Source organism: Hakea prostrata, chromosome 8, assembly GCF_041222555.1.
Source record: "Hakea prostrata isolate BN-2017 chromosome 8, UWA_Hpros_2, whole genome shotgun sequence".
Classification (NCBI taxonomy): Eukaryota; Viridiplantae; Streptophyta; class Magnoliopsida; order Proteales; family Proteaceae; genus Hakea; species Hakea prostrata.
Genome location: NC_142607.1, coordinates 15493784 through 15511112, shown reverse-complemented (window position 1 = coordinate 15511112; position 17329 = coordinate 15493784). Strand labels below are relative to the sequence as shown.

At 39.2% G+C, this 17329-nt stretch overlaps 1 protein-coding gene across 1 annotated transcript; it reads right to left on the bottom strand.

The window, feature by feature from the left end:
* Positions 1–260: 260 nt before the first annotated feature.
* LOC149007255 (uncharacterized) lies at positions 261–16388 on the bottom strand. Its single transcript, XM_089164942.1, has 9 exons — positions 15834–16388; positions 15690–15716; positions 14069–14137; positions 13657–13926; positions 4327–4386; positions 3930–4064; positions 3535–3807; positions 1646–3001; positions 261–851 (listed from the first exon to the last, which is right to left on the bottom strand). Exons 1-9 carry the CDS (start codon positions 16047–16049, stop codon positions 330–332), a joined length of 2928 nt encoding a protein of 975 aa, XP_089021068.1. The 5' UTR covers positions 16050–16388; the 3' UTR covers positions 261–329.
* Positions 16389–17329: the final 941 nt, after the last annotated feature.

The following is a 17329-nucleotide window of genomic DNA, read 5'->3' as shown; positions in this document are numbered from 1 at the left end:
AAGGGTAAATTTGTGATATTTTTTTTTCTGCAAAACCCTAGAGGGTCGAACTATTTGTGTTTAACATGTACATTTTGACCATTGAGAGGTTGTTTAGTCTATATATTGATTGGCACCTCTTTTTACTGAAAATGTCACAGATTAGACACTCCCTATGGAATATATAATAACCCCCAAAAAAAAAAAAAAAAAAAAAAAAAAAAACAAAAAAAAAAAAAAAAACAAAAAAAACAAAAAAAAAAAAAAAAAAAAAAAAAAAGAAAAAAGAGAAGAAAGAAAGACGAGTATACTACAATTTATTGTAATCTTTTTTCCTATAAGAAAAAAGCTTAAATTAAAGGAGGGCAAGAGGAGGACAAGGCATCCTGATTACACAATTCAAGAAGCCAAGGAGAGGAAATGTGCCAGGCAGTCCAACTTGCCATAGACTGGGCCCTCTTAGCGAGGTCATCAGCTACCACGTTAGCAGACCTAGAAACAAGCTGAACAGACCAACCTGGTTCACCACTCAACAGAACCTTTAAGTCCTCAATCACCAGGAACATGGCCACCTCCAAGGTGCAAACCAAAGCAGGCTCATGAATGAACCTTACTAACATCTCTGAATCACATTCAAACACCACCGACCGCATTGATGCATCCCTGACCATCGTCATCCCGCTCCGCAAGGCCAATGCTTCTCCCATCAACACCCACGAACAACCACAGGGTTCTGAAATCGCCCATATTGGAACACCACAATGATCCCTCAGCACAAAACCAATTCCACCCTTACCTCTTTCTTCTGAGAAGGAAAAGTCGCTGTTCATCTTCAAAAAACCCCTTTGCGGAGAACACCAAGCTGCCATCGTCTGAGAAACCAGAAACAAGGGAAGATTTCAAGTAAGAACTGAATGGTTGGTTACTCAAGGAACAGAAGCGTATTTCTCATGGAACACAACTAGCCATCCCCCACCAATCATCCCTTGCAACCCACCAAAAATATAAAATCTTCATTTTTCTTCTTTGGGATCATTTACCATATTGAAGCTAAGACTTCTGACAGCTGGTCTTTGTCAAGGCCATTCCTCACATTGAATACTTGACACTTAATATATGTTATATGTTATGCAGAATCAGACTAACTCTTTTTTCTTTTCTTTTCTTTCTTCTTTTTTTTTTTTTTTTTTTTTTTGGGGGGGGGGGGGGGGGGGGCAGAATCAGACTAACTGTGGCTCTGTTTCTATCAGGTGGCTGGTAATAATTTTTTTGTTTCTCCTACCAATAGATTGTTACCCAATAAAACTAGAAGCACATCCGAGTCCAGATCACCTCCTTGGGGGAATCATACATGCTCCCAATGCTTTTATCACCACAAAATCAGGTGGGACCCACTAGTGGTCAGGTCTTTAAATTTTATTATTATTATTATTATTATTATTATTTTCAGATATAAACCCCACTCCATTTTGTGGTGAAAAGACCTGGGGGAACACATACTGATCCCGTCACCTGATGGGGGAGGGGATCTGCGCTCCAGGATATCAGGTACAATTTATGATGAAGAGAGACAGGTAATAATCGCATAACCAGTGCTCAAAGCTAAGGCTACTGCCAAAGCAGGAATGGGCCAAAAATGAAACAGAGAGCAAGAGAGAGAGAGCACCTGATAGCAATTCCTTTCAGGATTTGAACCAATTACATAATCCTTTTCTGCCGGGGTGCTGGTTTCTTTCTTTGATTTTTCCAGTGCATCCATCTTCTCTTTGTGCTTCTTCCCCAATTTGTGTTGGGCCAAGTTATCCTCTCCGGAACAGTGAATTTTGCAGATATCACAGCACAGAGACTGCACAATTTTGGCTTCTTTATTTGATTGTTCCATTTTATCAAGGTTCTTCTCATGTTTCTTTTCCATTTTGTGTTGGTCCGATACATCTTTACTTCTACAATCAACATTACGGATTTCACATCCCACAGACTGTCTAACAGTCTTGCCCTTGCCAACTTCTGGGATTTCTCTTCGACCAATCATCAGATCCTTCACCACTGGAGCAGTAGAAGAAGCTGGGGCACTCATTTCTTTCATTGGTTTTTTCAGTGCATCCATCTTCTCTTTGTGCTTCTTCCCTAATTTGTGCTGGGCCAAGTTATCCTTGCTGCTACAGTGAATCTTGCAGATATGACAGTACGGGGACTGCTGAATTTTGGCTTCTTTCTTTGTTTGTTCCACTGTCTCAAGGTTCTTCTCGTGTTTCTTTTCCATTTTGTGTTGGTCCAAGACATCTTTGCTTCTACAATCAACATTACGGATTTCACATCCCACAGACTGTCTAACAGTCTCGTCCTTGCCAATTTCTGGGCTTTCTCTAGGACCAATCATGGAATCCTTCACCACTGGAGCAGCAGAAGCAGCTGGGGCACTGGATTCTTTCTTTGATTTTTTCAGTGCTTCCATCTTCTCTTTGTGGTTCTTCCCTAATTTGTGTTCGGTCAAGTTATCCTTGCTGCTACAGTGAATCTTGCAGACACGATAGTACGGGGGCTGCAGAATTTTGGCTTCTTTCTTTGTTTGTTCCACAGTCTCAAGGTTCTTGAGTTTCTTTTCCATTTTGTGTTGGTCTGCGACATCTTTGCTTCTACAATCAATATTATGGATTTCACATCCCGCAGACTGTCTAACAGTATTGTCCTCGCCAATTTCTGGGCTTTCTCTTGGACCAATCATGGGATCCTTCACCACTGGAGCAGCAGAATCAGCTGGGGCACTGGTTTCTTTCTTTGATTTTTTCAATGCTTCCATCTTCTGTTTGTGCTTCTTCTCTAATTTGTGTTGGGCCAACTTATCCTTGCTGCTATAGTAAGCCTTGCAGATATGACAGTATGGGAACTGCAGAATTTTGGTTTTCTTTGCATCCTTCCTGCAATTGTCATCCATAGCAGGGGGAGTCTTTGGCCAACTCCAGCCAGCGTGACCAGGATTCGGTATGAGCAATGGTTGTGTCCATTCATGACTGGAAGTAGCCTGCATGGTGCATAGTTTCCAGCAAACGAGGACTCAGTAAAGCCACAACCTAGCAACTCAAAAGGTCAATGATGAAGTTGATGAACATGTAAGTGGGTAAAGGTAAAAGATCAGGAATCCACAGCCATATGATTGCAATGACTTTGCTACACAATATGACTCTGACTGATAATACATCCCTGTTACTGACAAGCACAAGCTAGAAATCAAGGAACACAATAAGGGAGTTCAATTGCTGTAGCAGAAAGCATAAAAAAGAAAAGAGAAAATTGGTTTTAGATGTTAGACATGTTTTTGTCAAGCCCCTTTCCCTCTTGACTCCTCAACTCTTGCCCTGTATATAATGTTGTATACTAGCGTGGAGAGAGAGGCAGAGAGGCAGAGAGGCAGAGAGACAGAGAGAAAGAGAAGCAATAATAAGGGTGTACCCAGTCCACAAGGCTATTGCCACTGCTGGGTCTGGGAGGCTCATAATATAAGAAGCAGCCTTAACCCCCACTTACCAAGAGAGACAGAACGTGAATAAAATTTACCTCATATTCATTCCATTCAGGATCTGGAACCCATTGATGTGGAAGCACCATTGATGTTACATAAGGATTTGCAGCTTCTAGGTAAGGAACATCGCCGTTTGAAGGAAACGACAAAGATGTAGAAGTTGGTTCCAGTATGCCTGACGGAGGAAATAAGAAAGAAGCAGAAGGGATATGACCTTCAACAGCAACAGGATCAGGATGATGAAACCTGCAGTTGCGTCCATCCTTGCAAACACCATCACGCATATAGTACGAGCACTCTCTCTCATCCTTGACAGAGAGAAAACAATTTTCAGTATACTTGCTCAATAAACTCAAATAAACGGCCAGATAAATATAAAACATGTTTGCTTTAATGGATTAGGTGGAACAAGAAAGAACAATGATATTACCGGTCTAATTGGCAAGTCAAGAAAGTTAAAATCTAGCGGTCGTGTTGGCAGAGGTGGTGGTACTTTTGGTTTTCGTCGTGAATGACTGAAGCTACAAGCTTTTCCAAGCTTGCATCCTCCTGGCTGCAGGTAATACTGCAATGGCCATAGAATACTATAAACAGAGGAACATCCATTGTTCATATAACATACATCAGTAGCCAGAACATCCACATTAGTATAAGATACATCAATAGCCACAGAAAGTAAGAACAACAGTGAACCTACAATTTATAGTACTCACAGAAAGTAACGTAATTATAAACAACACAGCAATAATAAGTTCAGGGACCTTGAAACTAGAAACCCATAAAGAAAAGCAACATATATTATGATAAAAAATGAGTAAAATAATGACCTTGCATTCTTGTTGTCCCTTTTTTCCTGATGGAACTCCTTTCTCGCTTTCTTCATTAACCTTTTACATGGATAAAGCAATAGGAACCCAAATGAGAAACACTGTTCAATCATATACTTGAATCATAACACCATGAATTCATAGTTCCCAACCTGGTTAAGAGTAAACCAACCAATGATAAAAGGCAAAATTATTTATAAAAAATGCCAAGAGAGGAAAACATTGTTTATCAACTTCCGTTGAAAGCTTCCAAGGAAATCATAAGCATAGAAAAAAAATTGACAGAAATTGTTCGGTTGAAATGCATGCAGTTTTCAAAAAGGAAACGAAATACAAGTTCAAGAAAATGAAATGTTTCATATCAACCTGAAACGATACCTGGCAGGTTATAAAAATCAATGTTTTTTTATCAAAACCTGCATTATTTCGCGATTTCGACCCATATCGCCCACTGAAATTTCAACCTGTTTCGACTCTTTTTTTTTTCGTCTTCTTGCTTTCATCCCTCATTTCACCTAATTTCTAGAACTCCACTTCATTCAAACACTAGATTTGGTCATTCATTTGTGAATTTTCTCAAATCTTGCAAGGTGGTTACTAACTTCCTCATTTTTTTATTTTTTATTTTTTTTTGTGCCTTAAATCCTCTTGAATTGCTTCCAAATTTAAGTATGTTTACTTTAGAGTGTTGATCTATGAATTTGTAGGGTCAAAATTAATTTTTGGTTCTTCCCACAATTTTTTTTATTTTTCTGTTATTAAAAATTATTTTGTAAATTATGTATATTGCTAAAAGTGTATATGTATAGTAGATGTATGAGCTTCAAATTAATGTATGTGAGAGTTGAGACACCATATTGCTGTGATGGTGTTTGAATCAAATTTTTTTCCTGTTAATTATGTATTTTTACTATATTAAATATATAATTAAATATTAAAAAAAAAACTAATTCATTTTTGTTTTTAATTTAAAAATATTAGAGTATTAGTGCAAGCATGTATGCAATTTGTGGAGCATATTGTGGAGCCTTTTCAGATAATTAGTCTGTATTTTATATATTTTTTAAATTATTTAGATATTAAAAAGATACTTATTTATTTTTGTTTTATATTTAAAAATAAGAGGTTATTATTAGAAGTATGTATGTAATTTTTGAGCATATTGTGGAGCTTTTCAAGATACTTAGTGTGTATTTCTTGTATCAGACTCTTTTAAAGATGTCAGACATAACCTGGCAACACGGGAGGCCACTAACAGCTGATAGGAGAAAGAGTGAGTGTAATTACTACAAGAAACAAATAAGAGGAGGTGGAGCCACTAGACTGAAGGTGCATCTAGCTGGTGGAGGAAACAGGGATGTAGTAGGATGCCAAAAGGTGCCCTCAGAGGTCAAGAAGGCAATGGCCTCATCTTTGAGTGGGAGAAAGCAAAAGAGGAAAGAGAAAAAAACACAGAGTGAGGAGTTCGAGGATGCATGCCTAGACGACCTTCAAGAGCCAGAGGATTATGATCTAGAGGAGCCAGGAGAGTATGGATGTGACCTTGACCCGAGCCCGAACAGATCAGGAGGGCGATGATGATGAGTAGAGAGCAACAGAGGGTTGATGAATGAAGAGGCAATAGAGGTCTATGGGTTTTGGTCCTCTAGAGAGCCAGCAGGGATGGGAGACACAGACAGCTCCCAAGTCCCAATGAGGAGGAGTCAAAGTGTGAGGCAGGAGGTTTTTATCCCACAGACCTCAACAAGGGGTCAAGCTTCATCAGCACATCCTACAGATCCAGATCTGGAGATTCTTCGCAGTGATCCGGCCCTATTTAGGAGGCCTGAGCAAAAGCAGAGAAAGTTGAAGCACCTATGGGGGAGTGTGAAGGAGAAAGTGGGGATGGTTTTGACTTTTCTCCAAATGGGCTTATTACCATAGTATTCAAGCACATACAACCCAAGGGCCCCACTATAGAGATATAATTGAGGAGATAGGCAAGGCTGAGAGTAGTGTACAGGGACCCACTCCATATGAGATATATAATGTCTATTTGCCTAAGCATAAGGAGTTAAATGATTATATTAATAGATTAAAGCCCATGAGGGGCTTATTATGGAGTGATTGTGATGGCAGATGGTTGGACTGGTTCCACTAGATAGTCCATCATCAATTTCATGTTGAATTGTGATGGGAGGACAGTGTTCCTCAAGTCAGTGAATGCATTCGGTGAGAAGAAGGATGCAAAATACATTCATAAATTATTAAAACAAGTGGTGAAGGAGGTTGGAGTGAAGAATGTGATCCAAATTGTGATTGATAATGGCTCCAACTACAAGAAAGCTGAGTTGAAGATGTAGGGGAACCCTAGGTACCAAAACATACTTCTACTTCTAGTGCTAATTCTCATTTTTAAATACATATATTTACATTACATGTACACTATAACTATGTATTGATGCCTTGATGGATGGACAGATAAAGGTTCTTTTGGACTCTATGTGCCACTCATTGCATTGACCTAATGCTAAAGGACATCAAAAAGGTCAAGCTTGTGAAAAAGACCGTGGAGCAAGCTCGACAAGTTAGCACCTTCATCTATAACCACACATATGTATTAAAGATGATGAGGGGCAAGTATTAAGGTGATTTAGTGAGGCTAGGCATAACTAGATTTGCTACCAATTAGATAGCACTACAGAGCTTTGAGTGTAAGAAGACTGCCTTAGGAGCATGTTTGCATCAAAGCAGTGGTTTAACTGAGAGGGTTCTAATGTAGTATTGTATTTGAATGATCAAAACAGTAGCCAAATAGGACCTTTTCACAGGGAGATAATTGCAAACTTGATAGACTTAAGATAGATAAAATTCAGATATAATGGAAGGCTGAAAACCGAAGTGGTAGAACAAGGATATTGGTTTAAGAACAAGGACTAACTAGGTTTTCAAAACAGCAATATGCTATAAAGAAGAATGGATGGAACAATATAAGAGAATTAAGAGAACAATAAGGACAACAAAGTAACATGTAACACCTGGGCTTCTCACCGCAAGGTGGATCGATTGGATCGAACACCAATCTACCTTGATCAAACACAAGGGTTCTCCAAGAGGAGGAATGCTAGCAAGCAATTTGATTTCATTTTACAAGTTGTTTTTTCACCACTTACATAAATCTCTTTATATAGCATTCTAAAGAGACATAAACATTAATGGCAACATCTAACCACTAGCTAACACCACCTACCTATTAATAACTCAACTACTACCTAACTCTTGACAAAGGAGAACTCATTTGACAATGAGTTCTCTTATTTTCAAACTAAAGCCCCTTTTATTGACTTTCCAAAAACTAGATTTAGGCTTAGGTCTAGACTATGAAGTTCAACATATGTGGGCTAATTTTAACCCACTAAAACAGCCCTAGCCCATGGGTGACAACTTTAGGCCTTTGATGGGCCTAACCCAATGGGCTTCTTCTTTCGTAAATATGTCTTCAATTCTGCATCAGGTTCTTCATCCGTAGGAGGAAGGAGGGCACAGTTGACTATACTCGATGACAATTTTTGGCATAATGTGAGGATAGTGGTGAAAATGCTTGAGCCTGTGGTGTATGAGTTGAGGATGGTCGATCAGCAGAAAAGACCTACTCTTCCACACATATGGGCTGCAGTAGATAGGACAAAGTAGCAAGTTGCTCAGGTCTACCTACACGGCAACAAGAAAGTCATCGATAAGGCTGGTGAGTTGTTAAGTCTAGGATTCAATTTAATTTTCATTATGTTATCACACTATTAAGTATTTAAGTATTAACTATCAATCTTTTATTTTTTTCTTTTTCTTACACAACATACTATTTAAATCCCAAATATCATTACAAAGACAATCTTGGGATGAGGCAAGATTTGATAGATGTCATCTAAACAGTAGTGGAGAAGTTGGAACCGGATGCATCTAAACAAGCAATCATCCTCATGGAGGTGAGATAGTGATTTGACATTCACAATTCATAGTTTTACTAAGTTATTAACCTAGTTATTGTTTTTTTTCTTCCTTTATATTAGATAAAGACATTTAGGGATGCCACTAGGAGCTTTAGCTGTTTCGTGGCTGTATCAGGACAGGAATCCACCCCTGAGGGTAAGTTCATTCATTATATATTTAATTATTATATTATATCTTTACCTTAGTTATTTAAGTATTGAAAGACTAGGAGTCCATGTTTGTTCCAATTGAATAGTGGTTGCAATTTGGACATGATTCACCCCACTTGAGTACAATTGCAAGCAAAGTGCTCTCCTAGACATATTCTGCCACTGGTTGTGAGCAAAATTGGAGCACCTTTAGCCTCATCTACTCAAAGAGGCACAACCGATTGGGTGTGAAGTGTCTAGAGGACCTTGTCTACTTACATTATAATATGAGACTGAGGAATGATCATATTAGACAAAGGATGGACAGAGAGAGTAACAATATCAAGTTGGCCGACATATTTGAGATGGATGATGATGATAACTCAGTTGTTGACTGGATCAGGAACAGTGGAGAGCCATTGTTGAATGAGGAGGGAGGTTGTCCCATTAGACAGATTGCAGAGGAAATGGGGGTTGATGTGGAGGATTTCATGGTCCAAGAGAGGAGTGCACATGCAACGCCCGCCCGTCCCTTCATGCCACACCCTAGTGCATCCACCCAGAGTGAGGATTTGATTGTCTAATCCGACACTGAGGATGATGCGACTCAGGCCTCCGACGATGACGACGAGGTGATGACGATGATGATGATGATGATGATGATGGAGGGGATAAGGAGGGGTATTGGACCGCGTGATCAGGATTCAATTGATCCTAGGGACAAACCACCAGCACCAACAATACGTGAGAGTTAGGGGGAGGACAACCATCGAGATTCACAGGCGAGAGTCAATTCACCCAAGCGACACAGGATTCAGACCATACTGGAGCTGCAACTCGAGGCAAAAATGTTTCCTTTACATATTCGAGGAAGGGTAAGGGAAGACAGACGGCTATAATAGCATGGAGGACATGCCACTATATGGGTCTTACCATCCGACTGATGCGGAGAGCTTGGTGGGATCTATGAGATCGATGAGCATAGATGATTCCAGACACTCCACCTCCAGAGGATCCGAATGGCATAGGCCTATAGAGTCCTCATATGATCCTGCTGTGGAGAGTATTGATTCTACTAGGTCAACTTATGGAGCTTATGGTTATGGACCTTATGGTATCCCTCCTGGCTATTAGACTCAGGGTTAGCCACTAGTGGAGCCTCATAGTTATGGAGCTTCTGGTGTCCCTCCAACTGTCACCTATCGGAGTCAGCCACTGGAACCTTATTGTCAGTATGGAGCTTATGGTGTCCCTGCCCCTACTGACAACCAGGGCGTTCCTTCATTTGTTGAGCAAATCTTCCACTCTATACTACAGCCACCACTAGCCTTTCCATATGCAGTTAAGCCAATTCCCTATTCAAAGATTCGCAACTTCCCACCATCAAGAAATCTTAGGCATGTGGATGAGGCCACATACAAAGTTGCAGTTGCCAACTACGTCGACAACTATATGGGGCAAACATCATGGGACTTGTATTGCCATTTGTATAGGGTGCAAATAGAAGAGGGAGACATGGAATAGAGTAGACTTGTAATTGGTAACATTCTCGTTTCTTCTCATATATACTATATACTTGAATGTTACATTTTCAATGGTTTTTTTGGTAAACTAGTAGTTCTAAAGTGTTTATTATGCTTGAAATAGGTAGTATGCAAGAATCCAAATCATTTTGAGTCCATATGAGGCCCAAATGAAGTTCGAATTTTCAAGAAAAAATTACAAATTTCGACCAAAATAAACTTGGAAATTTCGACCTTTTTCAAGGTCGAAATTCGTGTTTCGATCGAAATTTTTTCCTTGGTCATAAGTACAAGACAGACAAGCACATACACACAAGACGAGATAACTGTTTAATTCCTTCACAATTTGTCATATTAAATTCTTTATCACACCCACTAAATAAAAGACAAAACTAGATGATTAAGGTGTAGGCACTAAGCACACAATTATGTTTCTAGCCTTTTTGATCAAGGGAGTTGCCAGAGACTATTTTAGAAAAAAGCTAACATACAAACGATAAAGCAAACTCTATTACTTGCTAATAAACAAACGGATCCAGAGTACCTGGTTTCCCTTTCTAGCAGGATGATTGTACCTGCAATTAGTTTTATGGCAACAAGTTGCAATTCGAAGGTAATTAAAGCAATCACGACAATGTACTTTTTTTTAGGTTTTGCAGAAACCCTTTTGATGTTTTCCTCCTTTAACCCATCATCATCGCCATCTTCATCATCACCATTATCAAAGCTATAATCTTCTAAACCCACTTCCTCTTAAGTTCCCATGGCATCGAGTGCATGGTTGGTAGAAGAATCAAGATCAAGTACAACAACAGGAATAGTATCCGCAATAGTTGCATTAGGAGCCGCAAGAGAAGGATTGACAACAGGGGCACCATATTATCACTAGCAATAGAAGTGCAAAAGTAGTCTTTTGCAAGGTTTTCCACAACTTAATCAATATTAGTGTCGTAGTTGGGGAAACTGGCCATGATGCCCTTGTTGAAGCCACCTACCACAATGAGAGATACAACTATTTAATCTAATCTCCATTCAAAACCTTCTCTTCCTAGTCACAAGCCTTGACATAGGAGGAGATAAGTGAGGCGATGGCACAATAAATACGTGTTTGAACTTTGTATTTGTACGAGTTTCATTTGCGTTATTGGGAAGAGATCTAAAGTAACTGTTCCACACAGAGGCCGTTGCAGGCCTTAAATGGGAGGATAAAATCTCAATTACCGGCACCATTGCTGATATTTGTATCGACTCACTGTAACACCATGCCTGTTAGGTAAGATTGAGGAAACCAAACATTCTACTAATGGAAAGCTAAGAGGCCAAATAATGGAAGCTTGATGGTCCTCTCTTTCTAAGGGAAGAGACTGAGAAGTCAAGAAACGAAGGTTGGAAAATGGACGGAAACGGAAAATGGAGTGGAAAGTGAAGCCAGTGATTGCTTTGATGGTTCTTAAAAGAGTATCAAGCTTTGACCAAGAAAAAAAAAAGGATCAAGCATCCTAATTTTGTTGGCAGACTTTATTTAGAGTTTTTTATATTTGCCTCACTTAAAATGGGCCAAAACTCGTGTTGTCTCCCTTAAGTGGCCTAAATTACGTTTACCACAACTTTAATAGTTTGAATTAGTACCCAGTTAACTCCTAATATAAAATGACCAAAAAACCCTCCCAATGTTAAATTACTAAACTAACCTTGTATTTCATCCCATACCTAATACTTAGGTGGATGAAGGGGCACCTTCTTCCTCCTACACCTTGCCAAAACTTACTCACCAACGCCAGAAACCACCACACACCCTCCCCTATTGGCCACCACCACCTCCACCTTCCCCCTATACTCTTCACCCATTTTCTTCCTACAACTTGCCAGAACTCAACCACCACCGCCGGAAACCACCACACCCCCTCCTTGTTGGCCACCACTAGCCCCACATCCAAATGGATTAAAGAAAATAGACAAACTTATAGAGGTACCTGGTGTAGAGCAATACTCATGGACATTACTAGAGCTTGAAGGGTGACAAAAGACCTAAGTAACGATAATAATCATACTCTACCATTCGTCCTTCCGATTTAAAGATCTTGAAATGCACAATAAGAACATAGAAAGAGCAGCAATCTATTGATTTAGTAAATTGACTAATTGACAACAAATCGTGGTAAATTGTGGAACATGAAGAACGAAAAACAGTGATAAAGGGAATGTGAGGAAAACAAAAAGAAATGGCTAGAGACCACGGTAGACGGGATGGAGGCCTCAGGCTAGATGGATGGCTAGTATTACGAGAAGGGGGGAAAGGTTTAGATGACCAATCTCGCGGCTGGATGCACCAAAGTTAGTCACCTAAGTGGTAGAAGAGGAGGATACAACTAAAGCATGAGTACCTAAATCAAGAACCAAGAACCATATATCCTCCTCCCATCCCATTACACATGTAATGCTCTGATCACAGGCCATGTAACTCAAACAAACAGGATCATAAGAAACCTTCATTCTACATCTAATTCAAAAGAATAAGGCAAGCAACAACATCGATATTCTAAGGTAGATTACATCCTCCTCCCATCCCATTACACATGTAAGCCTCTGATCATAGGCCATGTAACTCAAACAAACAGAATCATAAGAAACCTTCATTCTACATCTAATCCAAAAGAATAAGGCAAGCAACAAGATAGATATTCTAAGGCAGATCTGATTTTTGGAAGAAATCTCAGAATGATCTCTATGGCAACATATCGAGAGGTAGAGGCTTGAGATGAACACTAGATGAAGAAGCATGACAACCATATTTTTAAGGCAATATTTCTATAACATTGCATGCTAAACAAGGTAACGAGTTGGTAAATCATTGCTATTGATAGGACTAAATGATGTCATTGGTAAATACATGACGAACATCGCAGACAAGCCTATGACTCCCAGTGGAATAAATTGTGGTTTTCAAGGACATAAATCTATAAGAGGGTGCCGCCTTGTATTCAACTTATGAACCAAAGCTCATATTGAGCCAGAAGTTTTACATTTCACCAGAGGAAGATGTAGGTAAATGAATCTTGGATCCACTAGACTCAGATGATCACCCTGCTCTCTGGAATATAATAGTTGAGACAGATTTAATAGAAAATTAGGTGAAGCAACTAGAACAAAAATTTTCATGTTTGGGGTAACCAATTTGCAGAACATGTTATATTAGGGTACAACACCACTTGAACAAAAACAAACCAATGATAGGGTGGAGATGTCATTTACTGGACACTCCAAATGATGCTTCGAAGATGTTATACAATTTCTGTTCACGAAGACTTGCTTGGGATGACTGAGTATCATCTGAAATGATACAAACAATTTGATTTTCTAAAGCAAAAGCCATTTAGAGATTAAAAATTAAATCTTGTCACTATTGGGTACACCAGATAAACATAGTAGTAGTATTAGAATTCAACTGGCCAGCATAGGCTAGAAATCAAGGATGATGATTAGGAAGTTCAAACACAGTAGTAGAAAGCATAAAAAGAAAAGAGCAATTGATTTTGGATGTTAGATGTGTCATGTGACTCTTTCCAAGCTTCCCCCTTGAATCCTCGAGGCTTACTCTAAATACGATGTTGTAGACTATCTGCGCTGTGTTAAGATATCAAAGGACAGTCTATGAGAAAGAAGAGTGGAGTAGGAGTTTTAAAAAAAATTACCTGATCACCATTACTTGCAAGAATCCCTTGAGGTGGAAGCATCACCACTGGTACGGGAGGATTGGCGGCATCTTGATCAGGAATAGTATCATTCAGTGGAAAAGACCCAGATGTTGAAGCTAGTTGTGATGCATTAGGCAGATGTAATTGCACAGAACCAGAAGGAATATCCCCTCCAACAACAGCAATAGGATTAGGATGATCAAATCTGCAACTGTGTCCATCCTTGCAGTTTCCATCATGCATATAATCCCAGCACACTTCCTCCCCCTTTCCACAAAAGTAAATATTACCACAATTTGAGTACACTTACATAGAGCCAAATAAATATTTGCTATAACTATCACTCTATCAGACTTATTAGTTCTAATGGATTAGTTGGAACAGGAAAAGGAACACAGGATAAAATTACCGGTCTAATTGGCAAGTCAAGAAAGTTAAACTCTAGCAGTTGTGAGTCTTGTGACACTATTTCTTTTTCCTGCAAGTAGAAGATTTCCAGGGTATTAATCCTTGTAGCCACAGGTTATACTGCAAAAGCCATAGCATACTATAAACTGGGGAGCATCTGTTATTGATCAAACATGCATTGACAACTACAATATGCAAATGAAAATTGACCTAAAACAAATAAAGTCTCTTATCAGGAAAACCATCCCAAATTGCTCCTATTTATGAAGGGGCAAAAAGACCCATTAGTCAGTAACGAGCAACAATCAGATGGCTTGCATGAAAGCATTAACAAGAGTTAAACTCAACCTGGGAAGAATTGAGATTTATAGGTATATGTATATATGCAAATGTAGTGTAAAGCGAAGCACATAGACTAATAGAAGCTGCTATGTTGGCCTCACTCAATCCTATAGTAACTCTATCGGACTCGATGTGCATTGTGCTCAAATTGTGACCCAGAAGAATCCCACATCGTAGACTCCGAGAATAATTGCACATTAGTTCACATCACAAACATGCATGTAGCACACTCGAGACTTGGCCAATCGAGACTTGCAACACTTTGTTTTGGCTCATGGTTGTGTTTTATAGACAATGCTTCTTTTATTTTTGGGTTTGATACTATAATGAGCCCCTTTTATAAACCCACAACTGGACTCTTAAATCTTAATTATGTACACGGGGTTAAATAAATTGATCAGATAATGTGGGATCCATTATGTTTAAGATCACGTTTTCGTCTCAGCATCTTGGTAGGGTCGAAACCACTGAGGTACTGATATTTTGGCTGAAACCCTGCCAAAACCTGGTACAAAATTTGTCAGGATTCAGTGATATGTTTCGGTGGGTTTAATGCCTTTTTTGGGTCTGGGTTTGGTTCTTCTTGGTTAGCTTACTTTAAGGCCTATAAACACATATCCATGTTTAGTTTAATGAAAACAACCCACAATGGCCATTTGGATTCGCAATCATGCTCGGTTATATGCAGTCAAAATTGAATTTATTTTCACATATCTACACATGCTCAAAGTATAAATTAAAATAAATGACAAGCAATTTCAATTAATAATGAAGTAAAACATTAAACTTATACTAGAAAATGCATCACACAATAAAACATAGGGCGATACATCATTAGTAGCCAAATGTCAAATACAATTCATGTGCAAGCCGTGCAAAGAATAAGAGTTTGCATGACAACTTAGATTTATAGGAGATACAAAACCAAAGAAATTCCTCTTATAGACTGATAGAAGCTGCTCTGTCGAACTTGCTCAATCTCACTGTAACTCTGTTGGACTCTAATATGCAATGGGCTCAGATTGTGACACATAAGAATTCAACGTCATAGATTCCAAGAATAATGGCACATTATTTGACACCACAAACATGTATGCTGCATCATCAACATACTAAAGGTAAACCATCCTAGGATGTAAGTCACCAAACTGTGATGTACTAGCACCCGTACCCACTAATCACACTAGATTATATAGCACACAGCTTTGGTCCTAGATCTAAGGGGTTGCAGGAGAGGCGAGAGAGTAGTGAGGGGAAGATCAAGCCCAGAAAAAGCTAACCTGGGAAGATCCTGGCGATGTCGATCTCTGTCAAAACACAAATAAAGTGATTGTCCATTACCACAGGATCGGTTATGAAATAAGCAGTAAGCAAAATCAATGAACAAACAAATGAGCAAATTGATCAAGATCAAAAGTAGGCACCTCATTTTCATCTACTTCCTCTCGGTTTTCCACAGCAGCCAAAACACGAGCAGGAAAAACAGCGGGAACCGCAGAAGCCCCAGGGGCACCAGTATCAACACTTACAGAGGAAGAACTCCATAACTCTCTTGTAAGTTTCTCAATGGCTTTATAGGTCAAGTAGAGGACACTGATTTTCCCAGAAATAGAAAGCAAGTAGACGGGGATAGAGGCCATGGTAGAAACGACAAGAGTGATCCAACTATTAGCAGAAATACCCCAATCTCTCCAATCTCCTGGAAACCTTTTCTTCTATATTACATTACTGTGTCTTAAAAAGGAGAATAGATGATGAACGCAGTGAGTGAATGCATGGAAACCAGATCTGCAAGTGTGGCAACTGGGAAGAGAAGAGATGAGAAGGAAAGTAGCCGATGGTACCTGCCCTTACTTAACAGTGAAGGTCTTCTCGGTCGTCCAATGAACTGAATGTCAGTCTCTTTAGGTTTCCTCCATTTATCTTTGGTAGATGTCACTGTCATCTTCGTCCTTCTTCGCCCTTTCCTGCAACTTTCTTTCTTCTCGAACTATAAAGTAACTTTGAAAAAATTAAGATTAAAATAAGTGAGAGATATTAAGGGCATTAAGGTCTTTTTGAAGAAAAAAATGATTTTTCTCTTTTGGCGAAAGATAAAAGGAAAAGGAAACATCAGCGAGCGGAGATGATCGACAAGCACAATAATTTTGGGGGTAAAGATTCATATTTTTCAGTGGAGAAATCTTGGGTTCGACCTTTGCAGGCACTAAAGCTACTCTCGAGGATGTAATTGAGGTGCGCACAAGCTGGCTCAAATGAACCTCAGATATCAAAAAAAAAACTCTACTAATGCGTCTCAATTATGATATAGATGTTGACTAAACCCCTTCTGGTTCTTAAGAATATGAGTCCTGCAAGAAATGTTAGACGCGGGCCGGCTCATATGTTGGGCAACCGCCTCGATGGCTAAATCCAGACAATGAACAAATTGAGATCCCATGCAAGAGCTACACAATGTTATGTTAATAATGTATTAGATGCTTATCAATGGGATGAGTCCTTGCTTAAATAGTGTATGTGTTACATTTTCTAGATTTGGTAGGTTTTCCGACGATGGCTGTTATTTCCCCTGGGATTATGCTTCCTTGTCGACTGTCCCACTCGATCATCCTTGTAGTTGACCTTCTATATAGTGCATTGTTGCCATGTAGGTCCAGCGTAAACGACGCTCTTCTTTGGTAAATCGGTAAAGGTCCCAACTAAGTGTCTGGTTTAGCCCTACTCGAACAAGGTTTAAAGTATCTCACGATACCATACGATACTAGTCGATACGTATCCATATTTGACTCAACATATATGATACATCTCGATACGTCTCTTCATTGTATTACACTAAAATACATTAGCCATAGCGATACAATATTCGATACAGGACGATACATCTTTTAAAATCACCTGACCGATACGATACATACTTGAT

What these genes read in the sequence shown, in the direction of transcription:
- LOC149007255 (XM_089164942.1), bottom strand. Translation starts at nt 16,049, where the DNA reads ATGGCCTCTATCCCCGTCTACTTGCTTTCTATTTCTGGGAAAATCAGT. An exon ending in TTGCAAGTAATGGTGATCAG is followed by an intron (nt 4,387 to 13,656) that starts GTAATTTTTTTT and finishes TCCATGTAAAAG; the next exon opens with GTTAATGAAGAAAGCGAGAA. An exon ending in TTGACTTGCCAATTAGACCG is followed by an intron (nt 3,808 to 3,929) that starts GTAATATCATTG and finishes CTCTCTGTCAAG; the next exon opens with GATGAGAGAGAGTGCTCGTA.